Genomic DNA, 27,712 nt, shown 5'->3' on the forward strand with positions numbered 1-27,712 from the left:
ATACACATGAATTACTTTCGCCTCCCAAGCTTGATGAACAAGCTTCCGGCACGCACTAATCAAGTTGGAAAGAGAGAGCTTTGGAACATTCTGCTTATTTAGCCAATCCGCAACCATATAGGAATATGTCTCCAAAATAACTTGACGAAAGCCCTCTTCTCAAGCTAGACGAAGCCCATGAATTGCAACACTGTTTAGTTAGAGTAAAAAGTTACATTTATTTCATATTTTATGATAGATTCAAAATTAAAAATAATACTTTAATTTGAATAAAACTGTCAGAAAGAAAAAGGAAAATTAAAAAAATAAATTTTGTTTTTTATTTGATGATATTTAATCAATGAAAAATAAGATAATATAATAATAACATATTCAAATACATAATTGTGAAATATTATCAAAATTATGTGTTTTTTAAATGATATTATAGGTATTTAACTAAAAATAATGAGAGATTCAAAGGATTTCTTCTCTTTGGGAAGGAAGAATAATTCATCATTTAGAGGAATCCAACTTTCCTTAAAATATTAGGATTCCAATAATTTCACCAACCAATCATATAAATATTTGTCAAACAAGAAAACTCTTATTTATGAAAAAGTTAGATTCCGTGAATCAAATGATACCTTAATATATATGGATTGGTACATATAATCCGTTAAGCCTATCTTACAACCCAAGAGAGGCCCATATAGGGTGGGAGAAAAAAAAGAAAGAAATACCCTACACATCAACTCACTTAGTTACCTCACCACAATTTCTGTAGTCCACCACAATTTCTTTGACTCTGCGAGTTTGCGTTATTTAATTAGTAGCCCTATTAAGATGAGTTTTGGAATGCTCCAAAAATTTGGGGTCAGTTACATAAGTCTATAACAAAATCGAATTTTCCATTTTGACTCATGTTCATAGGTTTGACAAAGTTTTACACTGACTATCGACCTTCTGCAACCCTCATCCTTTATCCGGGCTTGAGACAGACTCCAAGCGTAGACAGAGTTAATTCACTAGGCAATCAATCCTAAAAATAAAATCTTATTTTGCTTCACTAATTACTGACTTAGCCTTCATTGGTGAAATGTCACGAGCTGCTGAAGAGTTTTTTCATTCATTTAGAATGCCTTATGTTAAAATATTAATGCCTTAGTCTTATTCTTCATGGCATTTATGCCATCTTTTATCAGCATATTGTAAAAGAAACATAATTATCTCATTGAGCAAAACCATTTCTTTTGTTCATGTAGGTCACTTCTGCAATTGTGGAGATAGTAGAGAAACCATGGGAGCGGGTGCTTATTGACGGGCAACCGCATGAACATGGTTAGTTTTTCCAATCTTATATTTGGCATAAGACTTGAATTCGTTGGTTTATGCCATTGCTACCAGTTAAAGTGTATTGGCTTGTCTATCTATGAAACAGCCTGCCATTTTACTCATTGTTGTGCTTTTAATTCTAGGTTTTAAACTTGGATCGGAGAAGCATACAGTGGAGGCAATAGTAAAGAAGAATGGCGGTTTACTGCTGACTTCTGGTATTGAAGGATTGTCTGTAGTGAAAACAACCAAGGTATACCATACACATTTGTCTTCTATTTCTATATCCTTAACCAGCTTCCTCTTGCTCCCCTTAAATTTCTACTATCCTTAATCAACTCTGTCTCTCTCCTTAGATTTCTTATATCCTCAATCAACTGTAGCATAATGTTTTTTTTTTTTTTTTTTTTTTTTGAGAAAAAAACAACTTCATTAAGAAGAAACAGAAATACAATCAATAGCCAATACCGACCCTATGAAGTGCGGAGGATCTCCGACCCATTGTCTAGTCCCGAAACTCAAGGCCTGTTTGGCTAAAATATCAGCTGCGCGATTTGCATCACGCTTGACATGATGAGGGAGCACATTACAGAATAAAGGAAACAATTCCTTGGCCCTACTAATACATAAACCAGATTCAGATAGATCACTAACTTGGCTATTTAAGCCTGAAATGGCTAGCAAAGAGTCACCCTCCAGGATGATAGACTGGTAGTTGAAGTCCTGCGCAAGAATGAGAGCTTCCTTGGCAGCTAGACATTCCGCGAAAAGGGGGTTTGAAGGACCTGCTATACACTTGGAACGAGAGACAATATGAGATCCAGACTCATCCCTTGCTATTAGGCCCACGCCTATCTTGGAATCCTTAAGAGCTGCGTCAAAATTAATTTTTATAAATGAATGAGGGGGTGAACTCCAATGAGTTGGGCTGGCAGTCCTTCCAGGATCTGGGTCTAGCTCAACACCCTGAGCTTCTTTGTATTCAGCTAAGATCGCGTCCGCTCTCTTGGTCACTTCCCGCGGGTCCCCTTGAGAATTATGATGAAGGATTTGGTTCCTCATTCGCCACACCTGCCATAAACAAACTAGGAGCCTTGAGCTGTCATCTTTGTTGGGATGATGGACAATATAATCCATCCACTGCAAAATAGATTGCCCCTGGAAAAGTTTAGGCAAATGGCCTAACCCAGCTTCTCTAAGAGCCCGATGCACCCACCTGCAATTTAACAAAAAATGATGTACTGATTCAACCTCCTTTCCACATAGAAGGCAGTCAGCAAAAACATTAATGGTCCGCTTTTGGAGGTTGAGAAAAGTGGGGATATAATTGTTGCATAGCCTCCAGATGAATGTCTTAATTTTGGGTGGGACCTCTAGCTTCCACAGATGATGCCATAAAGCACAATTAGAAGAATCACTTGATCCAGCGTGATCTTTAGAAGATATGAGCCAATTTTCAAAGTTGTTGTATCCACTCTTCACCGAATACTGGCCTTTGGGATCAAAGAACCATCGTCGTTCATCCACAGCTCTAACATCACCCAATGGAATTTCCAAAATAGCCTCAACATCAATTGGGAAAAAAATCTCCCTAATTAAGGCCTCATTCCAGCAACCTTTGGTGGCATCTATAAGTTGATTAACTCTCCAGTGCCCGATGTTGGGTTTAAAAGGAGTACACAGATTGAATTTCCAAGGTCTAGGAATCCACTTGTCAAACCAAATAGAGATATCACATCCGTTCCCCACCCTCCACAACAGCCCCTTATCCAACAACTCCCTGCCTGCACAAATACTCCTCCAGGACCAAGAAGGGTTGGACCCAAGGCAGGCTCGAAGGAAATCACAGTTAGGGAAATACTTAGCTTTAAGAACCCTAAAACAAAGGGAATGCTCATTCTTTAACAATCGCCAACCCTGTTTAGCAAGCAAAGCAAGATTGAAAGAATCAAAGCTTCGGAAACCAAGACCACCCATAGCTTTGGGCTTGCACATAGACTTCCATTGGGTCCAGCAGATTCCTTTATCACCCTTGTTCTTCCACCAAAACTTGTTTAGAGCAACCATGATCTCTTCAAAAAAAGATTTTGGAAGCCGAAAAACACTCATTGCATAGGTGGGAATAGATTGAGCAATGGCTTTGATGAGAATTTCTTTCCCCGCCTGAGATAGTAGCTTTTCCTTCCACCCACGGATGCAAGACATGATTCTTTCTTTGAGATGGTTAAAAGATCGTTTCTTCGCCCTTCCAATAATCGCTGGCAGCCCTAGATATCTTTCAGGGGAAGTAATATGTCTCACCCCTAACCGATCCAGGATAGTATGTTTATCATCTTCTCGCGTATTGGCACTAAAGTAGGCCCCTGATTTATCAAAATTAATTTTTTGGCCAGCCTCTTGTTCATAAATATCCAGAATAGATTGGATGGTATTGCATTCTTGAGATGAAGTTTTGCAGAACAATAAGCTATCATCCTCAAAAAAGAGATGTGTAACCCGCGGACCAAATCTACTAGCAGCAACTCCACTTAACAGTTTATTTCTTTCCGCATCTAGAATGAGAGCCGAGAGGCCTTCTGCACAAATGAGGAACAAGAATGGGGATAGGGGATCTCCCTGGCGGAGACCTCTACCCGGTCTGAACAACCCATGAGCCTGGCCATTGATCATAACCGAAAACCGCACAGATGAAATACATTTCATAACCAAAGACACCCAGTTTTGATGGAAGCCCAGTTTAATCATCATACCCTTCAAGAAACTCCAATCAACTCTGTCATAGGCCTTACTCATGTCTAGCTTTAGAGCACAAAAACCATTAGCTCCGGATCTTCTATTTTTCAAGGAATGAAGAAGCTCATAGGCCACCAGAATGTTGTCAGAGATAAGGCGATTAGGCACAAAGGCACTTTGGGTCTCCGAGATGATTAGAGGAAAAATGCACCGTAAACGATTAGATATAGCCTTAGCTATGATCTTATAGACAACATTACAGAGACTTATAGGCCTAAATTTTGTCATGTCATCTGAATTCTTCACCTTCGGAATAAGGACTAAGTTAGTGAAGTTGACAGCATTTAAATCTCGGTCTCCATTAAGAACTTCTAGACAGAATTCAGTAACATCCTGCTTCACAATGTCCCAGTGCTTTTGGTAAAACAAGGCATTAAGACCATCAGGACCTGGAGCCTTTAAAGGATGCATCTGGAACAGGCTCTTCTCAACTTCAGCTCCAGAAAAAGGCTTTAACAGATCTGTATTCATAGAATCAGTCACCCGAGTGGAAACTAGGTTAGTGATTCGACTCCCCACTAGCCCCTCCGTACAAGAAAAAAGCCCCTGAAAATAATCTATGGCAACCTTAGCAATATCCCCTTCCTCTTTAATCCACTCGCCTCTGCAATTTTTGATTTGCTTGATATGATTCTTTTTACGGCGTTCACTGGCTGACTTGTGGAAATAAGAAGTATTCTTGTCCCCCAACTTTAACCACTCCACTCTAGATCTTTGCCTCCAAGCCATTTCCTCGCGTAAACTAATATCATTAATCATCTTTTTAAGCTCACGCTCTTTGGAACTAGCCTCAACAGCGTTGGTGTCCGTCTGAACATGCATTAACTCTGAGTGCAGATCATTAACCTTGCGCCGATCAGCCCAGAAAGCAGCCTTACTCCAGGTAGAGAGATTGGCACGGGTCTTGTTAACCTTAATAAGAAAAGTAGAATTAGTAGAAAGCCAAGCATTTCTAACCACTTCTTTACACTCCGGAAATCTTGTCCAAGCTTCTTCAAAACGAAAAGGCCTTTTCCGACCTCTAACCACCAAATGCTCTGCTTCATCAAGGGTAACCACAAGGGGATTGTGATCAGATTTAGCATAAGGGAGGGTAGCGACTTTGTTACGAGGGAATTTGTGGCACCACTCAGCATTACCAACAGCCCTGTCTAAACGTACCCGAACATTGTGAGGCTCAGATCTGCCATTCGACCAAGTGAAAAAGGGGCCAAAAGTGTCAAGAGATTCCATATTACAGTAAGTTAGAGAGTCGTGGAATTGCTGCATTTGAGAGGTGGATCTAGGCATTCCTCCTTTTTTTTCAGAATCATAGAGAATCTCATTAAAATCCCCTGCACACAACCAGGGTCCATCACCCACATCAGCAAGAGCTCTAAGGGTCCGCCAAAAATTGATTCTCAAATCAACTATCGGATCACCATACACACCCGTGAAACGCCACGAGAAAATTCCACCAAAATTATCTACCAAGGCATCAATGTGGTATTTAGAGAAACTTTTGACAGTAACATCAATCTCCCTCTGCCACATTAGGGCTAACCCACCCTTTCGCCCCAAGCAGCTAACCGTAAAGGCACAATCGAACTTACAACTTGCTTTAACTCTATCGAATTCTGAACTAAGTAACTTTGTTTCGCATAAAAAGACCATAGTAGGATTCACACGCACTAGGAGGTTTTTAAGAGAATGAATTGCAGAGGAACCACCCAAACCTCTACAATTCAAACATAGGAGACTCATTGGGTCCGGCGGGCCTGGCTTCGCCCAGTGCCCACCGATAAGAATTGTTTTCCATCAACTGCTTCATGCTCCATACCCTGACTCTTCTCCCCTTCGTTGCCATCATCCTCTCCATCAGCTAACTCAATCTCCTGTAGCTTCCTTTTGATGCTATGCTCCTTAATAACATCCATATCTGACGTAGACCCATAAACTGATTTTTTACCCAGTCTGTTCCATTTCCTTTTGCTCTTTTGTTGTATAAGCTCTGTATTGTCTAAAACGGCAGCATCCTTTCCATTTCCCTCTTTACTGTCTTGATTTTCAACTATGTCATTCCCAATTGGACTCTCAGAACTAGCCTTGACTAACTCATTACCAATCGGCTGACTTGAATTATGGGATTCCCCTTCTTGAACCATAGACCGAGCTCTTTGGGGGTGGCTATTTGCTTCCATCGAATTACCATGGTTGGTACTCTTGTTACGTTTAGAAAACCCATCTTCATTCCCTGACTCACTAGGGCGACTATTAGATGAATCATCGTCCTTATTTGAAGTGTGTTGCCATGAGTTTTTATCAAATGACTTAGTTGATCCTCGTCCCCGAGGAGGAGATGCACGGAGCCAGTCACCATAGGGTTTGGTAGAAGAGGGGTCCAAACAGCCCTTCTCGCAGTCCCGCTCAACGTGGCCGATTAATCCACAATGGTAGCAGAAATTCGGGAGCCTTTCATACTGGATTCCTACTCGAATGGCAGGATCACCTCCATCTCCAGCCACTATCACAATACGTTTCAACGGTTTGTGGATCTCCACACTCAGCCGAACCCGAAGAAACTCACCCCATCCATATCCTCTCCGATCTAAGTCCACCTTTTCGACCTTCCCCAGTGCAGATCCAAGCCGAATACCCACTTCCTCATTCATCATCTTGAAAGGCAAATTGTAGAATCTGACCCATATGGGGAGTTTATCAAAAACCGCATCCCTCACGCGAAGATTGCCATCATACTCCGTAAGGAGAAGGGGATTCTTGTCAAAAGTCCATGGAGTACCCTCGAGTACTTTGTTCAAATCTCCCTTGGAAAAGAAACGAAAGAGGAATAAGTTCTCCCCCACGGTTGATATCTCCATACCTTTGATTGGTTTCCAGATTGACCTCATAGTAGTAAAAAGGGCCTCGTTATTGAAGGATCTGGTGGAAAGGAGTCTCCCAAGGAGACTAAATCTGGCTTGTTTGTCTTGCTCACTAACTTGATTTTTGGGGACAGTCACTTCTACACTCTCATCAGTAGTCAGAGAGAGTTTCTGCCAACGGATCTCCAAATCCTCTGCCATAGGAAAAGAAGACTAGCCGTGACCCTTGCCTTACACCCGACGGACCCCGCCGCCACTGAACCCTTGACACTCAACAAGGACCTTACTCACACTCAACATTATGCTACTATGCTGTAGCATAATGTTTAAACTGCCTTTGATTGATGGGATATGGAACTTTCTTTCTTTTTTCACTACATCACCCTTTTAACAGTATCAAACACAGAACAAAGTTTTATCTGTGTCCCATGCTTGATTTACGATAGCAACTAGGAGGAAACATGAAACCTGGGGAGATGCCAAAGAAATGGAAGAAGAATCAATGCGAAGGGAGTTCCTTTCTTAAATGAACAGGCTATTCTTATAGTAATAGCACGACTTAGACAAACTTTTAGGTGTGGCATAGCAAGAAGCCTTACTGAGAATTGCTCCATGCATGCATGCTATGTACTCAAAGATACAAACCTAGATCCACAAAGGACGGGTTGGGAGAAAGACCCCACAAAAAGCTGTTTCTCTTCTCCAACATAGCCTTAAGCTGTCCCAATACATCAAAGGTTGTGTACCTTAAACTTGGACGTTTAAGGCAGTTGTTATTGGCATTTCCATGCCATGTGACTGTGGAAGCATCTTCTAGACCTGGCTGCATAAAGAAATAGAGCAGTAATACATTTTACAACTATGGGGGTTTATATTTACTATCTGATTCGTGTTTTCTGAACTTAATTATGGAGTTTATGCTGTGAAAGAGTCAGGTTTTGAAGGGTTTATAAGGGACAAATACCTACAGCTCTGCCTGAAACAAAAGAGAGAATCCTGGCAACAGAGGTCACTGCATCATGGAGGTATATAGTACTTGCTTGTGCTGGAATATGTACTGTGTGCGTTGAAGATCATTGTTTTAACTTTCAATTAAAACACTTGTGAATTTAATTTAAGCTTTCTTGAGAATAAAGGATGCAAAGGCATGTTGATGAGGTGCATTTGCACAACAGGTACTCTTACGACTGTGTCGCTAGCATTCCAAAGAATCCTCTTTACTTCACGGAGCAATATTTGGATGTGAAAAAAGTTTTGCCCAAATATTTCTTCGGTCCTCCTAAGGAGGGAGTCCACAGTCCATCTGTTCAGGGCACTCTTTTTGAGATGGCAAGGGCTGTGCTTAGCAGGTCTGCGCTCCGTCCCCCATCTCTTTATGAGCAATATGCATTTTGGCACACGACAAGGTGAGATGGTCTTTTGACATAGCAAATTTTTGATTATAAGTTTCTTGGTTTTCCAGGTTTCCTGACATATCATCTGTCAAACTGAACATGCCGAATATCCACTTCATACCGGTTAATCTGTCGAGCAAAGACAATGTTATAGTGAAGGTAACACACTTTATTTTAGGACTGCAACTTCATGATATGAATAAGGAAGTCAATGAACCTAATCATATCTGATGTCTAAATTAAAAAATGAGCAAAAATCACATTACAAATTGTTCTCTGTTGAAGTTGTTTTGTTTGTTTTGTTCTGCATAGTGCATATTGTTTTCAGTTCTATTAGCTGGAGAAGCATTCTGACCTAAGCTATGATTGTGATAACTTTTTACAGTTTGAGAACGATGTATATCTACCTACTGATGAACCACATGGAACAATAGAAGCAACCTTGTCCCGCTTACTGGCGAAGATGTAGAAGTGTATGTCTCGTGAAATGCTGCCCCTGTGCCGGTTCAGTTGCTGCGGTGGCAGTCTATGATTTTTCATTCTGAAAATGATATCTTCATGATGCTTTCTATTTGATGTTTTAATAAACTTGTAACTTCAGCTAATGGTCTTTGCTCTTGAGCTGTGGGACTCTTAACGGTTACAAATGAGAATCAATTGTAGATTTTGTTTGCAGCAGGTTTTAATTGTTCTTTTATGAATGAAAAATATGCAAGTAGATCACTTAAATTTTGATTTTTCTTGATGATTATAGTTTGATTGCATGCATAATTTTTGATTTTTCAGAATTTTAAATTGAAAACACAATCTATCTTTTTTTTTTGTTAAATATCGCTGACAAATTTGTTTCTCATTAGAATCAAACATTGAACACATATGTCTAATCGAGTCTTTTCTCGTTGGTACAATCTATCTTAGTGGGACTCATGTGATCACTTTGTAATATATTTACATGTTATTAAGAAGAGTTTAAATATGCACACTCACCTTTATCTTAGTTGAATTGTTTGGAAATGAATTATTAATTTTAAAATTTAACTCCACACAACAATAATCTAAAATTTTAAGGCATGCAATTAAATATTTATTTAACGACCTTAACAAGCGTAAATATGACGAGTCGCCTATGAAACACTTCATTGAACAAGGTAAACTACAAAACAATTAATATGCACGTTGGGGGTGATTGCTTGTCAGTAAGTGTGACAAGAGGAAAAACTGATAGCTCACACTCCTTCTATCTATCAAGGAATTTACGTGGTTTAAGAGTTCGGTTACATGACTATCCAATGGAAATTCACCCTCAATGGGGAGGGGATTTATTCGGGATTGTAACTTTTTTTTTATTAATGAGAATTATTTTTTACTAAAAAAATATAAATTTGTTTTCTTATAATTAAAGATATGGAATTTAACTTAAGAATTTTAATATATCTTTAAAAGAACAATTAAATTAAAAATATTTTAATTTTATGCACTACTCTGTCAAAGCAAAGACATACACCGTTACACTTACACCCTGTCAAAGCAAAGACAAACAGCGCGAGAAATGTGTCTTCGTGCGCATCCTCTTTCTACGCTTCCCGATTATTAACCCGTAAATGTAAATCCACTCTCTCTCTCTTGATCTCGATAGAGAGAGAAAGAACGAACCAGAGTAGCGACGAGAGGGACAAGATGGGTGTACCCGTTGCAGGCATGGATTCTCTGAGAGATAGAGCAGCTATGATGAGAGAGTCACTGCAAAAGAGCCACACAATCACAGACAAAGTTGTCTCCATTCTTGGATCCTTTGACCACCGCCTCTCCGCGCTTGAGACCGCCATGCGCCCCACTCAGGTACCCTTATTTGGTTCACTTTCTGTTTGGTTCAGAAGAAATTGCAGGAGAGTTTGAAGAATCTGGTCTTCCTGAGGTCAAAGAAAGACTAATCAAGTATATTTAGTATTTGACTTGGCCATTTGATCCGAATTTCTGTTTCACATCTTTAACTAGATTTCCTCAGATAATTTTGAGGGAATCAGATCCGATTTGTTACATTTACTTGTTGCATTGACTGGCTATTGAGTGAACAATGAAATTTTTTGGCTGCCTGGGTTTTGTAGATTAGAACACATGCTATACGGAAGGCTCATGAAAATATAGACAAGACTTTGAAGTCTGCGGAGGTTATATTGGCACAATTTGATCTTTCTCGCCAGGTTGGTTGGATGTTTGACGGAGTTATAAGCGTTTATTTGCAACTTCATTGTGTAAATTTTATTTTGTTATCTTTTAAATAAGGTCCGTCCCATTGGATGCGGGTTTGAATTTATTTCATGAAAGTTTATACATGCATCCTTTGATCCTTTAGCTGTGTCCTTTTAGATACACCGGTGAAAGAAGTATATTCGTTTTTTCAGTAGTATTTGAAGTCAAGACATCTTTGAAATCACAAATTCACACACTTTATTTACTTGTTTATTTAATGTCATTATCATGTTTAGGCTGAGGCTAAAATACTGAAAGGGCCGCATGAGGACTTGGAAAGTTATCTGGAAGCAATTGATCAACTAAGAAGCAATATTCGTTTTTTCAGCAGCAACAAAGGCTTTAAGAGTAGTGATGGGGTGCTCAACCATGCAAATAATCTACTTGCTAAAGCTATTTCAAAGCTGGAAGATGAGTTCAAGCAACTGTTGTCATCCTACAGGTTTATCAGTAATTGCTAGTTGATGCATTCTGTGTTGTGGGATAGTACTTTCGATGGGGAAAACAATATTCCCTAAGCTTCTTGTTTTACTTGCTATTATTTTCTAGTTGGGAAATTACAAATCTATATTCTCATTTTACATAACTTTTTTGCTTATTCATTGAAATTTCAGTAAACCTGTGGAGCCTGAACATCTTTTTGAATGCCTCCCAAACTCATTGCGACCATCCTCGGGATCACCTGGACACCAGGGTACTACTGGTGGCAAGCATGCATCTCCTACCAACCATGCTGAGAACCAAAGCAGTAACCTAGAAACTGCAGTTTATATACCTCCCACCCTTATACCTCCACGGATACTTCCTTTGCTGCATGATTTGGCCAAGCAAATGGTTCAGGCAGGTCACCAGCAGCAGCTGCTTAATATTTACAGGTAAAAGGCTCCTCCATTGGTCCACTTTTAGGAGATGGCTTGCTGCTCTTAATTTTAGTAGTCCTCATTTTTTCTTTTCCTACTGAGAACATATCATTTTAGGGTTTAGCATGATACTTCAGGTATTTGTGTGGCTTTATATTAGATGGCTAAACTATAAAGGCATCTACTCGTAAATATTTGTTTGGGATTGGAGCTTTGGGTCTTAAAATTGCAAGGAAAAATTGAGGCAGTGCAGGAGTGAGCAGGCAGTGGCCAATGCCCCCATCCCTGAACCTCTCGTCTTGCATTTTGGATTGTGGTCTAACCTTTTATTCTGCTTTCATCCCTGTTGAAAATATTTGGCGGGAAACAGCTTTATCTCTCTCTCTCTCTCTCCCCTCCCCCCAAAAAAAAACACTTTGCTTCAGGTGCATGTTTATTATGTTTATATATATATATATATACACCAGTTTGCATTTATGTGTATTAACATTTTTCATGCAGGATACCAACTCTTAGTTTAGCGATGGTTGTATACATCTTAGTTATGTCTTATTTTTCTTTTAGGGATACTCGCTCTGTAGTTTTGGAAGAAAGTCTACTCAAATTAGGAGTTGAGAAGTTGAGCAAGGAAGATGTGCAGAAGATGCAGTGGGAGGTTTTGGAGGCCAAAATTGGGAATTGGATTCATTTCATGCGCATTGCTGTAAGTATCTTCCAGAATGTCCTCAGTTGTGTATTTGTCTTACTTGTAATATTTAACTATGTTTGAACAGGTCAAGCTTCTGTTTGCCGGAGAATGGAAGGTTTGTGATCAGATGTTTGAAGGGTTTGATTCTTTGAGGGATCAATGTTTTGCCGATGTCACTGCAAGTAGTGTTTTAGTGCTGCTGAGTTTTGGAGAGGCAATTGCCAGAAGTAAGAGATCTCCTGAAAAGCTTTTTGTTCTTCTTGACATGTATGAGATAATGCGGGAACTTCACCCTGAGGTAATGCTAACATAATTTGTTAAAAAGCATGCGTCTGATAAAATTGCATGTGATCTATGAGAAGAAGGAAACTTCTGCAAGAAAAGAAAAAACGCGCATCACAAAAATTATGATCTATGACATCGGCTTTTTGTGCATTTTTCTTGTTCGTGTGTTCTGGGAAGAGTACTATACTATTTTTGGGGGAGTTCCATGGTAGTTTTAGTGATTGAAATTGGAAACCTTTGCAGATTATAACAATCTTTAAAGGTAAAGCCTGCACTGAGATTAGAGAATCGGCACTGGGTTTGACAAAACGGCTAGCGCAGACAGCACAAGAAACCTTTGGTGATTTTGAAGAGGCAGTTGAAAAAGATGCAACCAAAACTGCCGTAACCGATGGAACTGTCCATCCTCTTACAAGCTACGTGATCAACTACGTTAAGTTTCTGTTTGAGTAAGTTTTACTGACCCCAATTTTAACCTCCTACTCCAATGAATAGAGTTTGAATGCTTATGTATTATCAAAAAGTGTGTAGTGTCGGCATTTAAGAATTAAGATTCTGTATGTGTTTAGCTTGTGACGGCACATGCTATATTATTGTTGAATGTTGACTTTTTCTATATTCTGATTGTAAGTTCGTGTTGTAGTAGTTGACTTGCACGTAAAGGGTTCTAAGTTCTAACAGCTTATATATAGCCTTATACTCCACCTGGATTCTTGAATAGTGCCTTTGGGCACCAACTTCATTCACGGACTATGCAAAGGGATAATATCTTACAAATCAATTTATTAGAGCTTAACTTTTGCCCCTTATTTACCAATGAATTATATGTGTGAACAATTGGATGCGATGGAGCAAATTGTTCACACATATAATTGCTGTATGTTTTACAAGATATCTTATACCTCAATTGTATTCAGCAAGTAAAGCCTTTAGTGCTATTTGTATTTTCTTGCTTTTCCTATAAATAAGACTTGACCTCGTACTGATGAATTTTTTTTACAGCTATCAATCAGCGTTGAAGCAGCTATTCGAGGAATTTGATACTGGAAATGAAACTGTTTCGAAGTTAGCTTCTGTAACAATGCAAATAATGCAGGCCCTTCAAACTAATTTGGATGGTAAATCTAAGCAGTATAAAGATCCTTCTTTGACTCACCTGTTTCTCATGAACAATATTCACTACATGGTCAGATCTGTCCGTAGGTTTGTAAGACACTTTTATTTTGCTTTGACTTTTTAGAATTGTTTGCTCTTGTATGAGATATTGGTGCAATTTAACATTTTTCTTTAGGTCTGAAGCCAAGGATTTGCTTGGAGATGATTGGGTGCAAAGACATAGGAGAATTGTTCAGCAGCATGCAAACCAGTACAAAAGGAATGCCTGGGCAAAGGTGTTGTCCATTTCAAGACTACATCATTGCAATTTTTTTAAAAAACAAATTCTTGCCTAACATTATCTGTGCTTGGAACTTTACTTTATCATCATATATGTACATGGGTACGTCTCTCTATGTTTTTGTGATCATATAACCCCCCTTTTTGCTGATTCCGTCTAAACAGGAGTTTTAGCTTTTGCTTTGTTTAGAAGTGCAAAGGATGCATTCAAAAAAACTAGTGCAAAGGATGAATGCAATGGCCACCGCATCAAAAATTCAATTGTTCTATGTATTCTCGAATATTGTTTAAAGTCTTTTGAGTTTGGATAACTTAAGTTAATTACGAATTTACGATGAGTTCTTTAAATCTATATTGCATCACCATAATCAAATCTGCGGAAGCATTGGTTTATTCATATCATTAGTCTCAACTTAGGAATATGTTTTTCACCATCCTTTCCCCCCCTTCCCTCTTAAAACTTTTTCCTCCTATCTAGCATCTACTACACTCTACTTGTGATGTCTAGTAAGTAGCCTACTCATGAAGCTACCACTTTTTTTTAGTGTGGAAAAAAATATAATTTTTACTAGAAATGCACCAAGATTTTGCCAAGCAGTACAATAAAAGATACTTATATTTTGTTGCCTACAGTAGTATCAGGAATCTTATTATACAAATAGTTCTCCCCTAGCTTCTGAATCTTTAGATTTAGAAGACACATTTCTACCTCAAAAAGACCAAATCATCCCAGAGCTGCATGAGATTTTTGTGTGGGAGCTTCATAATTCAAATTATGTTTTTATCATTGGATTAACAGCATTGCTAATACATTGAACCAGAATGGACTGGCTTTTGACACAGTGGTACTTTATCCTTTGTAGATTCTTCAGTGTCTCTCAGTTCAAGGATTAACCTCATCTGGGGGAGGTAGTTCAGTTGGTGGTGATGGAGGAAGCAGTAGTAGTGGAGCTTCAAGGGCATTGATAAAAGAAAGGTAAAGGTCGACTTGCATCCCCTACCCCCCCCCCCCCCCCCCCTCTCTCTCTATATATATATATTTGTGTCTGTGTTTGTACATGTAGAAAATTCGTTTTTTCATTATTTTGGTCAACTTTTTGATCTGTGAGGAGATTTTGGCTGTTCAACCAGGTTTAAGACTTTCAATATGCAATTTGAGGAGCTTCATCTAAGACAATCACAATGGACTGTTCCTGACACTGAGTTACGGGAGTCTCTTAGGCTTGCAGTCGCCGAAGTTTTGTTGCCTGCCTATAGATCTTTTGTGAAACGTTTTGGGTATGTGATCGATCTTCTCCGTGAATAATATACAAATTGATGGCATATCATGTGGATATATACGCAACTGCTTACCACAAAACTGTTATTACTCGAGCGTGTCTTGGTTCATGGTGCTACAGAATTTTGAATTGAAACTCCTTTAAATGTTACAACTTATGATAATTGATCCCAGTAGCCTAGTAAAATACTTATGAATTTTTGGCCATCCGATGTCCGAAAGTCCCTAGTTCAAATTGACTTATTGTCTTTATCTTATATGTTCATATGTTTGCAGGCCTCTAGTCGAAAGTGGGAAGAACCCCTCAAAGTACATTAGGTTCACAGCAGAGGATCTGGAACGGATGTTGGGAGAATTTTTTGAGGGGAAGACCTTGAATGAATCCAGGCGGTAAATTTGACGTCTTTCTCTCTTTTACCACCTCCTTCACTCTCATGGAAAGTAAATAGAGTGTGATGACAAGTTGACCTTGTGGGGCACCGGTGCACCTATTCTCTTCTCTCGCTGTGGATGTTGGCGACCCCTGAAAGGTGTTTTTCCTGGTCTATTGGCGGCGTTTTCATTGGTGTGATGTTGTGAGGTGGGAACTTGTCTACTAGATTATTGAAACCTCGCATGGTATGGGATGAATGTATAGAAAGAAAATGGGAAAGTGTATGCGTTTGCTTGTAAAATAATAAATGCATGACTGTGTGCTCTGTTTTGTGACATATTAAACTCATGATTTTCTTTGCCTTCTAAGGAATGCTGATGTAGGTTTCATGTTTCTTGCTGTTATGCTTATGTTGATGCATTAGTTGTTATAGATATCTACTTTTGTCTCTTTTGCAAATTGCCACACATCCGACATCAAAATTGTTCAACGATTCCCCCTTAAAATGACCGTAAATGGTTGTTTGATTTGCGGATTTGCAGGTGAAGATGGAAAGAGGATGTCAAGAAGCTATTTTTTGGCAGCTTCACTTCTCGTCAATGTTTGGTTAAAGTAAAAATTACAGTAGAATAATGCTTAGATTCTAGGGAAATCATTTGTGCGGAATACAAGAGTAAAATTTACAACAAAATAATGCTTAGGTTCTATAGAAATAATTTGTGTGGAAATCTTTTTTAAAAAAATTCTAGATTTAAGAATTTCAAGAATTGTGTTTGAAATCGTAAGAATCATTGATAAAATAAAAACTCTTATTCTTGAAAACTGGATTCTACGAACCAAACAAACTCTAAAATCAAACAAAATGAAGATTAAATTGGCTGCTCTTGCCCTACTTAGTTAAAATCAACTTGAAGGCTCGTGCAAAAGATCAAACCCGTTACTATAGAGGCCCGCATAACGCATTAGAAAGCCTTGTCAGAGTTTGAGCTTCATTGGTAAGCCCAGTTGGTATGGGCTTCTTTACAGCACTAAATTGACTCCATGGGCCGACGTCCACACAGCCTTAGACGGCCACCTATTAAATCCTTGACAAACAGAAAAATTCAAATGGCCCGTGCCAAGTGGACGAGCTTTTGCCACGTTGCCGCGCCAAGGGCCGTATGCGATTCGTTCTCTCGTTCTTTTCCCTGACCGTTGAACACTTTATAGGCCTTATTTTCTCTCATGATTCCGAGAATTTCACTTTCCCACTCATACCAAGTTGTTCACATAACTAATTCTTGGACCTGTTTGGCTGCAAAGAAAATTCTTCCCCAAATGGACAATAAGAACTACTCACAAGTTCCCAGTAACGGTTTTTTTTTTTCTCTTTCGATTACGTGATGTTTTTGTAGGAGATTTGTTTGGTTTTCGAAGTTGATGTGTTTTTTTTTAATTGTCGATTATGAAGGTAAAGAAAGCGAGATAGAGGAGCGATCGATAGAATCGTGTAGTAAGGGAGCGTGCGACTTTGTTCCAGCTAAACGTTATGCCAATGATATAATTCCTCACATTCTAAATTTGTGAGTTTCATCTTTTCCTCTCTGTGTATCTCTGCGTTTTCCCTGAACTAATGCTTGTTTTCAGTAGATTTGACACGATTGTGAGGGCTAGTTATTACAATTTAGTTTCGGAATTGAAATAGTTTTGTTTCGTTTTCCTATTAGCATGGTTATACGGATCGATCAATGAGGTATGCGAATTGGTGTGAAATATTGGACAGAAAATTTGTCTGTAAAACCTGTGCAGATTTGGTGTATTTCTATGAATCATGTGTGGTATATCACATCTGTTCTTTTACTCTGTACACGTGAGCGCAATTGGTAGTTCCATTATTTGGCTGTGTGAGAGAGTACTGTCATATTGTAGAAATTTTGTTGGCAGAAAAACCAAATTTTGAGGGCTCAGTTTCTTGCGATTGTTTTGGTCCTCCATTGTTTTTGCCTAAAGTTGTTTCTGAAGCCTAAGTTAACTTCAATTGGTTATTGTTCTTGAATTAAAAACCATATAAGTAGCTCTTTTTACTGAATATCAACTAAAGTGTAGTTCAACTTAGTGGCTGATCACAATGCCGCAGGCTCACAAATAGATGGGTATGTTGAGTAGTAGAAAGGAATGTTATTACTATCTGTTAAATATTATTATTTTCAATCACTGTGAAGTATATGAAGAAAATGAGAAAGGAAGCAGATATTTTCACATATATGAGATTCTTACTCATTCTTGTATCCATTGGTGCTAGCGTTTGAGTTGCTTTGTTATTCTTTTCGCCTTAAAGATCATCATTTACCATGCTTAGTGGTTATGAATTGTTTCAGATATGGATCTTGTGCCACATCTCATGATTTTGAAATTTATTCTCCGGATGCTTCTTTTGAAGACCCACTCATGTGTGCTCATGGGTAAGTGTCTGTCTCTAACTTATAAGTTGAAGTTTGAAAAGTTCATAATTTGTCAAATAGACGTCACCATCAACTTGTCGGATAATTTCTCTCATTGAGGAAGTCTAAAAAGAAAATTTTCTCTGAGGCAATAGAAAATGTAGATATTATCTTCATTGATGCCATAAGTAGTCCTTGAAAGATTCTTCCTTCTAACATGCTTAAAAAGTTATAGAGAAATGTATTCTGGATATTTCAAACTGGGCGTTAGATATGTATGGGCTTCTTAACAAGCTTACTTCTTCATCATTGTTAGTGAATTTAGGAAGTTTTGAATGCAAAATTAGTTCTGCAGGCCTGATTGTAAGTTCTAACTTATTTTACGTAGCATTGACCATAAGTTTCTGAAAATCTCAAACTGTTTTTCCATCTTTGAACTCCGATTCTACTTCAACAATAAAACCTGCTTGTTATCTCCTTATATATATATCGGTATGTTCTTCCGGTAATTAACTAGCATTGCTTATTGCATTTACGCTACCAAATTGTAGTTACGTTGAAAATACTTTTGTCTACCAAATTTGCCACCCAATGTCAAAAAAAACAAAAACCAACCTCCCGTGCACAAGATTTTCCACCATTTGTATGACATTAAAAGTCTAGAAGTTCCTATTGCATTTCGTCAATTTGTGGCTGTCTTTATGGGTGATATTGCCTATTCCATTAGTCTTTCATTAATTTTCTGATGAATGTGCAGGGTGAAGCAGATCAAGTCAGCATTTTATTCACTTTCCAAGGTTATACTCCTCTCTGCTTTCCAATCATTGTGTTCTTACTTCTTTTGTCATAGTTGACTGTGCAAAATTGGTGGAGACATTCAATATGGTAAAACTAGTTAAAGGTTGTTCTGATAAAGAAAGCAGGTTGGGTGTTACTTTTTGCCTTCGTTTACTTTTTTTTTTTTGGTAAGTAAGAAATGCATTAAGAGGCCTTAGTTTGCCTAATAGGGAAAAAAATTTGATTGTCCTCTTGTGTAGAAATAGTCTTTACTTCATATCAAATAAACCATCTTGAATTTGAGTTTATTATGGTGGATCCAGGATTTGAAGTTGAATCATAAGTAATGGTTTATTTGCATGTGCATAAGTGTGCACTGAATCATCTGTGGTATTAGGGTTTAGATCAAATTGCAGAGTCGGTCTTGCTGGTGGTTCAAGATTGGACTTGTATACAATTATAATTCCTTTAAGCTTTGATCTATGCATTTATTTTGATTTCTAAAAAATCTTGTTCTTTAAGATAACAAACCGTATGTTATTCTAACCCTTGGCAGATTTTACTGGCTAATTTCTGAATACTGCTCAGTGTTACTACAATAAATTCATTACATTAAAGCTACTTCAGAAATTGTATTGTGTGAGATAATTTGAACGATTGAGTTTTGATGTTTCTAGATCTACTTTATAGCTGACAAGACTACCATCGTGTATTCATTTACTCTTCTTCAGGTTTTTTCTGAATCAAGAATAGTTGAATACAGTGTGCAGGAGAAGGTGGTATCACATGAAAAACGAGAGGTATGATAACTTATATTTAATTGATAATATTCTTTTCTTGTTTTCAAATTCTGTTTAAGGTCTTAAAGCTCTGTGTATTGTATTTAGATACTAATCGACAACAAGCAGCACTACAAATTCTTGGGGAAGGAAATAGATGTTGTATCACTTATCAAGCTGTCTGTGCAGGATGGAAAAGTTTTTCGCCATGAAGACTGGTATTGACCAACTCTCATATATCCTCTTGTTTGATGAGTTTCTTTTCTTCTTGTTTTGGTGAATTTTTTTTTGACTCAAACGTGAGATGCATTTTACTGCACATAAATATTAGCTAATTATCTACCAATGTACATGTTCTGTACAAGATATCATTTCTACAGACTTCCTCTGATGACTGATCTTTGTCTGTGCTCTCTGTACAAAATGTAGTGAATGAGCATAGCATTCAGTTTAGTTAATTGGGATGAAACTTCGTGGCAGAATCAGAAAAGTATGAAAGTTCTGCTTAAGCTCTATCAGATGTTAGGCAGTCGAATACTTATCAATAGGCCAATTGGTTTAAAATATACTCTCAACCAAAATTCTTTACTTATCAATTCGAAGAAAGGAGAAACTATTTGACATGAAACTTATTAGGAGCATATAAATCCCTTAGACATATAATTCATTTTTTATGGAAATAACAGAATAACAATACAAACGTTCAGTTATACAGGTGAAAATTTCCAAGTTAGTGGATTTCATTCCAATTCGTGTTTAAATCTACCATGTAGTGGCTAGAAGAGTCTATCACATGCAATTCTTTCAAAATATTAAGTTTTAGGAATGCATTAGTATCCCCATTGTGCTTTAGCTCTCATGTTAATCATGTCTTGAAATCAGACCTACTGAATCTCAGCCTTCTGAACCATGATACAGTCAGATGTTGCTTTGTTTCCAGGTCCGGTTTGTATTGTGTACTTCATAATTTTGGCCCATGTCTTTTTCTTTTTGTGTTATGAATTAGTTTCGTGCATACAATCTTTAATGATGTAGTGTTATGAACTTATGATTCAAATTTATATAGGTGGGATAAGAAGCCACTTTGGAATAGAGAAACAGTTACACTACCGATGGTTGGGCGTGCTATGGAACTGACTCGCAGGGGATCGATGCTGGTGACTCATGCCATGATGAGGTTTGGAAAGGATCCAAACATCAAATGACGTCGTTCTTGAGCATAGAGATGAATATATTATTGCTTTTCTGTACTTAGTTAAGTGCATATGTCTATTTGTGTGCCTTTCTTGCTTAGTGAATAAGCAAAAATTTTATGAGTGCAGCTAACGCTTTTAGGCTACATCTCTATCTATTATTTTCTTGAACTGAAAACAACCCCATTTTTATCATATTAGTTGTGCAGAACCTCTATTTGAGAGTAATTTAAAGTTTGGTCATTTCCATATTGCACATTCTCTTTGTTTAGTTTTTTTGTAATTTATTTATTGGTAAACATCTTTTGTGAGTAATGTTGTGCAATATGGGGAAGCAGTGCGTAATGGCAATTAACAATTGGATTTTACCTTTTAAAGTGATTTTTCAACTGGAGGCATCAACAATGTATTTGTGATACTTACTCATTATACCAGACTGGACAGACAAGAGATGGGTATTTGGTTATACACCCGATAGTCTATGTAGGAGAGCTCTAGTTATAAAGAAATTGCAAGAACTCTAGCAGTCCCAAGTTGTTATGGTTCTAGTTGTACAATTAAGCAAGTGCCGTAATGAGGAGGTTTGATATATAGTACTGCCAGAGTGAATTTAGGATAGTTTTATGGCGTCTAAGCACTACTTTGGGTAGATTTGGGTCTTACTTCTTGAGTGGTCTACTGATGTTAGTGTTGTTTGGTGTTTTTGGGTAGTTATTGAGTTTGGAGGTAGAGAAAAGAGTACAGATAAATAGAGGAAAAGGAAGGAAGATGTGAATGCGAAAATGGTTATAAATAGTCCAGTTGAGAACTTCGCGTGTAGTTTATATGTAATGTACAAGTTCTTTTTTCTACAATCTAGATGAGTAGGATTCTCTACATTCTAGGTATGCAAGGTGATTATATATATTTTTTTTCCCTTCAATAACATGTATTACTTATCTGTGCCTAAAAATTCTTGAACAAGTTCTTCAGAAATCTTGATGAAGCCACAGATACTGACAAACCCATGACTTAAAAAAGTCTCTTTGCCTTCTTTCTGCAAAATAGTTAAAGACAAAAAACAAACAATCATTGAAAACATAATCATATCAGATATCCTAATCTCATCAAAAACATTCTTGTTAACTTTCACACACAGCTCCTCTTTTTGACTGGTCCTCTCTGCTACCAACCTTTGCTTTTATCATCAAAAGTAATCCCACTAGAAGGCCAACCTCTCTCTCTCTCTCTCTCTCACACACACACACACACACACACACATATACACACATCCACACACATCTGAATCTATGATCCTAACCGTTGATATAATTCATGATATGTTAAGGATGATTGAAAGATCCTGCAACAGTATTTTCTTTTTCAGATGTTGCCACTAGTAGCTAGAGATGATTCAATTATCAGCTTTTGTCATGTCAGAATTCAATTATAGACTTGTTATTGGGAGTTTCAGATCCGAGAAACTCACTTACTTCCATGCAAAATAATTTCACTCACTGTTATAAATATGTAAGCCATTGCTAGCTTTCTTTTTGTAAAGACTGCAAAAAGTAGGAAGCTGTGGAAACTTTGTCTCCATGCTAATCTTTATGTGAAAAACAAATTCTCTTTGCTTCTTTTGAGGTGTGGAAGCTTGTGTGTTTGGACGAGACAGCATTTCAATGAAAGAGAAGAGATGTGTTGCCTTTGAAAAGTATGTGCATTTTGATTACTTTTATTTTCTGCATTAATGAACACCTAAAAAGAATACCATCAGTGCACATTGCTTTTCTTGTTTATTTTCTTTTTCCTTTTTTGCATTTATTATATTTGCTTTCTAGATTATGTTTAAAAATCATATGCTGATAACGGCTAGTGTACTTATCTTTTTTATTAATTAAAGTTGGTACTTAAAGATATCGGGATTACGTGTTGTCCGATGATTGGTTGATATACATAACTAAACCCCAAGTCTAGACTGTTGAGTTTAAGGTGAGTAGTGCATAAACATGTGGAGTTTAGAAACTAAATTAGGTCTTGAGAAAACATTGAGAATGATTACTTTGAAAACTTGGGAGAACCTATTCAAGTGTTTGTCTGATTGGGCAAATGAGATTATTGACTTATTTGTGCCAGTCATCAAAGTGGAGGAAGCAGAAAATTTGGAAAGCATTTAGACAAGATTGGACTAAGTTTGATTCTAGCAGACTAAGTATAAAGAATGTTTATCTGCATGTCTGCTAACTTGATAAAGTCAAAAATTAGTCAAGTCTATTTTGTGGTGCTAATCATTTTCCCTTCTGTGAGGCAAGGAAGGAGAAGAATCTCTCTATAACAAGCCAAATATAAGTTCTACTTTTCCTGAAGTTTTAGGTTTAAGGCAGTGTACAGACATGTTATCAAGTACAAGAATTTCTTGAGTTTGTGATGGATGATTTCCCTATTTTTCACTTCAAAAGTCCTTCCCTTTGCATAAACCTTTCGTTATGAATCACATCTCCATCATATTTTCTCATCCTCTATGCCTTTTGAAATATATATATATATATATATATATATTGAAAAAATGCCCTTGCTGAGGTGGAAATGAGAGTTTTTAACGTTCATACTTGGGCATTGTCACTGTTTTTTTGGCGTTATTCTGTCATATACATAAAACTCAGTGTTCTGGTGGATTTACCTACCACATTTCTTCTTTTCCTTGATACATTTTACAGTGACTGCCAATTTGATATCACAGTCTTATAAAGCATTGAAGATAATTTGGTCATCTAGAATGCAAACCTGCCCTCTTTTCTTTTACCTATCTATACTGACATAGTAAAGCATAGTAGGCGTCATCCGTTCAAATCATGAAAACAGCTTCTCTGTGATGCAGTATAGGAATGCATACATTTATCCCTAAAATTTTTGTGAGTGTTTACATGGGCAAAGGCCTATGGTACTTAGGATCCCAGTGTTTTTTGTGAGTGTTTACTTGGCCCTACATGATCCATATGAAATCGTTTGGGTCCATCGTAGGATTTAGGATAGTTGGTACAAAAAACACTGGGGTCTGTAGGATTGCTGTTTTATTATATCATACTGAGTTTGACTGAACTAGACGTTATGATCAAAAACTAGTATCTCACAAATAAACAGCTTCTGAACATGAAATCTGAAACTCCATTAGCAAACCTTAGGTAGGAAACAATCTACAAGATGTAACTGCAAGACTAAAAACCTTGGACATATATAGAAATTAACTTATACCCCCCTCCAAATCCATTTACCAATTCCTAGAAACTGTTTTCTCCTTTTTGGATGTGTGTATCCTGTTTCTCATGTTAGTTTCCTCCCCCACCACTCTACAAACTAGAACAACAAAAACAAAACAAAACAACAAAGATGGAAACCTAGTTTGCAAGAACTATTAGTTAGTCCCCTACAAATTACAGTTCCTGAATTTTAAAAACAAACTGCCTATCCACGGATTCCAGTATTCCAATGTCTTCAACTGAATCTTCGTCTCCTTTGTCAGCTTCAATGGCAACATTCAAGTCAAGAGGAATGTTTTGGCATTTTACTTCTGTGGGATCTTCATCTCCATCTTCTTTCCCCTCGTCCATTTTTCGCCTTTTAGTGGGCGAGCTGGTTCTTGAGACAGAACTGAAGCTCTGAACACTGAAAATAACAATGGAATCCATAAGAGGAACAGTTTCACTACCGGGAAGCGTGACTTTTCCGGTTTCGATTGCTTGTTTAATACCCTTTTGAGAACAATGGTCAATTTGGTCTGCATTCTCGATGAAGAAAACTCGATGAGGATTCTCATTCAAGGCCAGGCCAAATCTCTCAAGACAATTGGTACCTGGTTCATCTATTGTTCTTTTGTTTTTGGATTCCTCAGTTGAATCAGCTCTCGGTGATGAGAAATTGCTTAGAGAGATTGAAATAAAATTGCTAGAAGACCCAAAAACAAGTCTAGCTAGCTCCCTAGCTATGGCCTCCTTTCCTTCAAAATCATTTCCCAAGAAAACCATCCAAGTTTCTTCCTTACCCTCTATGCGATTCAACTTGTTTTGGCTAATACCAGACCTGCATTGGAGTATGGTTTCTGCAATTTCAGGAATAATATCCATCTGCCATGGAACCCTTTTCTCCAAACAAGTGCAAAGAGTCTTCAGGTTGTCAGTATTGAACTCCTTGAAGCTTTTAAGGCCTTCCATATCATCTGTTGCTTCACTCGAAGAAACTGAGTTCGGGCTAGAGTTAGGATTCGATAGAAGGTCTGGTTTAGGATTCAACTTGCTTTCACAGCCGTCGTCGTTAGTTTCTGAAACCCAAAACTGGTGCTCTTGAGGCAACTCCTTCGACTCAAAAATGACTGGCCAACTAAGTTGGGTCTGTTGCAAGTTGCAGGTCTTGCGCTCACAAGAAGATATTGAAGTGGTTGAAGGAGATGAGCCACCAAATGAGCTCCATTTCTTATAGATATCACGTACATTTCCACATTCCTGATAAACAAAGATGGGAATTAAATATCAGAAACTTGATTAAAACTATATTGCAATAGCTGTAAGAGGTTATTATGTAAGATAGAAACCTGATCGCTGGTAGTGTTTCTTCTGGTCTCATCCTTGTACTTCTGAAGCCATGAAGGCAAACTCGAAGTTGTGCGAGTGGGAGTGCTGGTGACAGACTCTTGATTTTGGATACTCTGAGCCTCCCCATGGAATTTAGCAGAGCTGTCGGTGTAGCAAGTTAGGTGCTTGTCAAGAGGTCCTGCTTCAAGCAGTGGCCAAGTAAACCCATCTGCAGAAGCGTTGCTTCTGAACTGATTTTTGGAATCACTGGAAGAATAAAAAATAGTAACTATGAGATTCATCTCTGTGAATTCATTGGAAGAAACCAAGAAAAGTTTCCACTTAAATGTGTAGAGAGGACAGATACATGCAGCCTTAACCCCGCCGTGATTCTTTGAATAGGAATTGAACCCAAAATGTAGAACTACAATGAAAAGGGATAAAACACAAAACAATGAAATGTTGAACTAGAATCACCTGTCAAGACTGAGAGTTAGGCTCAAGCTCCCAACTGGGATTGTGAGAGGATGAAGTTCCCAAATAGTCTCCAAAGAGGGATGGCCAGTTTGGCACTGAATGTAAGTACGGAAATTTGCGATCCCCATAAGCCGTAATTTCCTAGTTTCCCCAATTCCATGCATCAATCTCTTGATCTCCATGATAATGTGCTCCACAAGGCAATAGTAGCTTCTCTTTTTGTCACCATAGTTTGACCAAAACTCAGACACCCAGTTGAGATCTCCCAAACATAAGACCACCCCTCCACCTATGCAGCTTTTGACAAGGCACCTGAGTTCCACCAGCTTCTGCTCGACCTCCTCTTTTGTCATATTTCTTAAGCTCAAAAGAGGAAGGCTTATAAATTGCACATACTTCAACTCTCCCGGAACATTTCCTCTCTCGAACTTTTCCATCACTCCTCTTATTACACTCTCTGTTTTAGCTAGACTCTCTCCTATGACAACAGTGTTTCTCTTCTTGTTCAATAAAGAGTTCAAGACACTCATTACATCATCATTCCTTGCTTGATCTAGTGGTCTGTTTACTGTGGACCCGAATGGACTAAAAGGCATAAATTGAGATGCATTAGCACCAACAACAACCTGAGGTTTGGAATTGGGACTTTCATTGGATTGTTTACTAATAAGAGGACTAGGAGAACATATCTCCAAAGAAACTGCTTGCTCTACCTTGCTCTTAACTTGGGCACTAGAGAAACCCGCTTCTCTCATGACTCTACTAATACTTGGGTCATCTAGGATTGAAATAACAAGCTCTTCTAACTCTATTTTCAAAGCTAGAATTGGTTGTTGCTGGTTTTCGATCGAGCCACGCCTTTGGTGAGCCTGAGCACGCTTAAAAGCGGCAACCAAGGCATTGGAGAGGGAAGGATAAGATGAGAGAGGCCCTAAGAAAGGGCTTGAAGTGGATGTCGGTAGTCGATTAAGCGCGACATTGAAACTAAGCTCTAAGGCCTTGCATTGGAGAGGGTGAGAGTGGGATTGAAGGCAAGCTCTTCTAAGAAGACTGTTTGAAGATGCAAGCACAGCACTTGCAACATGAAGAGGAGTGACTTGAGAATGGCCTCGCCGCTTAGCGAGAGTAACTGCGTGTTTAACTATGCTTGCAGCCTCAACAGTTAGAGCCTGCTGAACACTGCAAATTCCCGCTCTCATCTTCTAAATTTGTTCTAGACAAACGAATTAACAACTTTCACTGATATCTGGTAAGGAAAACTAGATGGGGTTCATCAGGAAAGTAGAATAGCAGTGTTAGAGAATTTTTTTGAAGTTTGAAAGAATGAATTATGACTGAGACTGAAGAGGATAAGAGAGCAGGAGGGAGGGGCCTTATTATGGAATGTAGATTTGTTCTTTCCTTGTAAGTGAGGGAAATTTTTGGTCTTTTGAATGAGTGAAAGTGGATTGCATGTGATTTAACCTTTTGCCTCTCTCTTTCTCTCTCTCTCATGATTTAAAGCTATGTGGATTAATAAAAGCTGTGTCATTCAACATTGTTGGAGTTATAAATTATATTTATCAAAAGCAGTTTAAGCTTTAATGACAATGAATGGAATAATAATAATCTATTTTATACATCAGTATGATGTGTTAGTTACTTAGAAGATCCTCAAAGATTGAAGAAGAAGGAAGAGGAGGAATAGGAGGAGAAGGATTCAGCTGTATAGAAGATGAAAAGAGAGAAAAGAAGAGTGAAAATAAAGAGAGTAAAAGAAAAGGAAATGACCTCAAAAAAAGATGTGATGACTGCCTGTCTGCTTGAATGGAGATGTAAACTGAGGATCTCTTTTTTTCTTTTCTTTTTTGTTTCTTACTTTTTTTTCCTCTCTTCTCAAAGAAGTGGAATAATAATACCTTTGATGATTGCAAGCTTATGGATTACATATCTATCTATACAAAGTTGGCTTTGAGAGCTCAACTAATTTATAGCTGGAAATTGAGAATTTCTCTCTTTATTTTGAATTCTTATTTCCACAAAATGAGATG

The 27,712-nt window shown here is 37.9% G+C and overlaps 3 protein-coding genes and 1 pseudogene across 4 annotated transcripts; 3 read left to right on the forward strand and 1 right to left on the reverse strand.

The window, feature by feature from the left end:
* The first annotated feature begins 825 nt into the window (after nt 1–825).
* Nucleotides 826–8,849, forward strand: LOC119981232 (annotated as a pseudogene).
* Nucleotides 8,850–9,875: 1,026 nt separating this feature from the next.
* LOC119981185 (exocyst complex component EXO70A1-like) lies at nt 9,876–15,896 on the forward strand. The gene is made up of 12 exons (XM_038824238.1): nt 9,876–10,201; nt 10,468–10,563; nt 10,849–11,054; nt 11,227–11,487; nt 12,037–12,175; nt 12,246–12,458; nt 12,689–12,894; nt 13,448–13,648; nt 13,737–13,836; nt 14,704–14,816; nt 14,972–15,118; nt 15,396–15,896. Exons 1-12 carry the CDS (start codon nt 10,040–10,042, stop codon nt 15,511–15,513), a joined length of 1,962 nt encoding a protein of 653 aa, XP_038680166.1. The 5' UTR covers nt 9,876–10,039; the 3' UTR covers nt 15,514–15,896.
* A 783-nt stretch (nt 15,897–16,679) lies between these two features.
* LOC119980585 lies at nt 16,680–20,917 on the forward strand. 2 transcript variants are annotated; one of them, XM_038823342.1, is made up of 7 exons: nt 16,680–16,846; nt 16,943–17,054; nt 17,850–17,933; nt 18,670–18,709; nt 19,421–19,489; nt 19,577–19,686; nt 20,535–20,917. In XM_038823342.1, the coding sequence occupies exons 1-7, from the start codon at nt 16,717–16,719 to the stop codon at nt 20,671–20,673; spliced, it is 684 nt and encodes a 227-aa protein (XP_038679270.1). In that variant the 5' UTR covers nt 16,680–16,716; the 3' UTR covers nt 20,674–20,917. The 2 variants fall into 2 exon arrangements, with proteins under 2 accessions (XP_038679270.1, XP_038679271.1); XM_038823343.1 differs by having other exon boundaries at nt 16,683–16,840.
* A 2,865-nt stretch (nt 20,918–23,782) lies between these two features.
* Nucleotides 23,783–27,228, reverse strand: LOC119980469 (protein SMAX1-LIKE 3-like). Its single transcript, XM_038823173.1, has 3 exons — nt 25,683–27,228; nt 25,226–25,472; nt 23,783–25,136 (listed from the first exon to the last, which is right to left on the reverse strand). The coding sequence occupies exons 1-3, from the start codon at nt 26,879–26,881 to the stop codon at nt 24,072–24,074; spliced, it is 2,511 nt and encodes an 836-aa protein (XP_038679101.1). The 5' UTR covers nt 26,882–27,228; the 3' UTR covers nt 23,783–24,071.
* Between the last annotated feature and the right edge of the window lie 484 nt (nt 27,229–27,712).

Source organism: Tripterygium wilfordii, chromosome 16, assembly GCF_013401445.1.
Source record: "Tripterygium wilfordii isolate XIE 37 chromosome 16, ASM1340144v1, whole genome shotgun sequence".
NCBI lineage: Eukaryota > Viridiplantae > Streptophyta > Magnoliopsida > Celastrales > Celastraceae > Tripterygium > Tripterygium wilfordii.

What these genes read in the sequence shown, in the direction of transcription:
- LOC119980585 (XM_038823342.1), top strand. Translation starts at nt 16,717, where the DNA reads ATGATTCCGAGAATTTCACTTTCCCACTCATACCAAGTTGTTCACATA. An exon ending in TATCACATGAAAAACGAGAG is followed by an intron (nt 19,490 to 19,576) that starts GTATGATAACTT and finishes TATTGTATTTAG; the next exon opens with ATACTAATCGACAACAAGCA. An exon ending in GTTTTTCGCCATGAAGACTG is followed by an intron (nt 19,687 to 20,534) that starts GTATTGACCAAC and finishes AAATTTATATAG; the next exon opens with GTGGGATAAGAAGCCACTTT.
- LOC119981185 (XM_038824238.1), top strand. Translation starts at nt 10,040, where the DNA reads ATGGGTGTACCCGTTGCAGGCATGGATTCTCTGAGAGATAGAGCAGCT. An exon ending in AATTTGATCTTTCTCGCCAG is followed by an intron (nt 10,564 to 10,848) that starts GTTGGTTGGATG and finishes TATCATGTTTAG; the next exon opens with GCTGAGGCTAAAATACTGAA. An exon ending in TCTTTTGTGAAACGTTTTGG is followed by an intron (nt 15,119 to 15,395) that starts GTATGTGATCGA and finishes ATATGTTTGCAG; the next exon opens with GCCTCTAGTCGAAAGTGGGA.
- LOC119980469 (XM_038823173.1), bottom strand. Translation starts at nt 26,881, where the DNA reads ATGAGAGCGGGAATTTGCAGTGTTCAGCAGGCTCTAACTGTTGAGGCT. An exon ending in CTAACTCTCAGTCTTGACAG is followed by an intron (nt 25,473 to 25,682) that starts GTGATTCTAGTT and finishes TTATTCTTCCAG; the next exon opens with TGATTCCAAAAATCAGTTCA. An exon ending in GAAACACTACCAGCGATCAG is followed by an intron (nt 25,137 to 25,225) that starts GTTTCTATCTTA and finishes TTTGTTTATCAG; the next exon opens with GAATGTGGAAATGTACGTGA.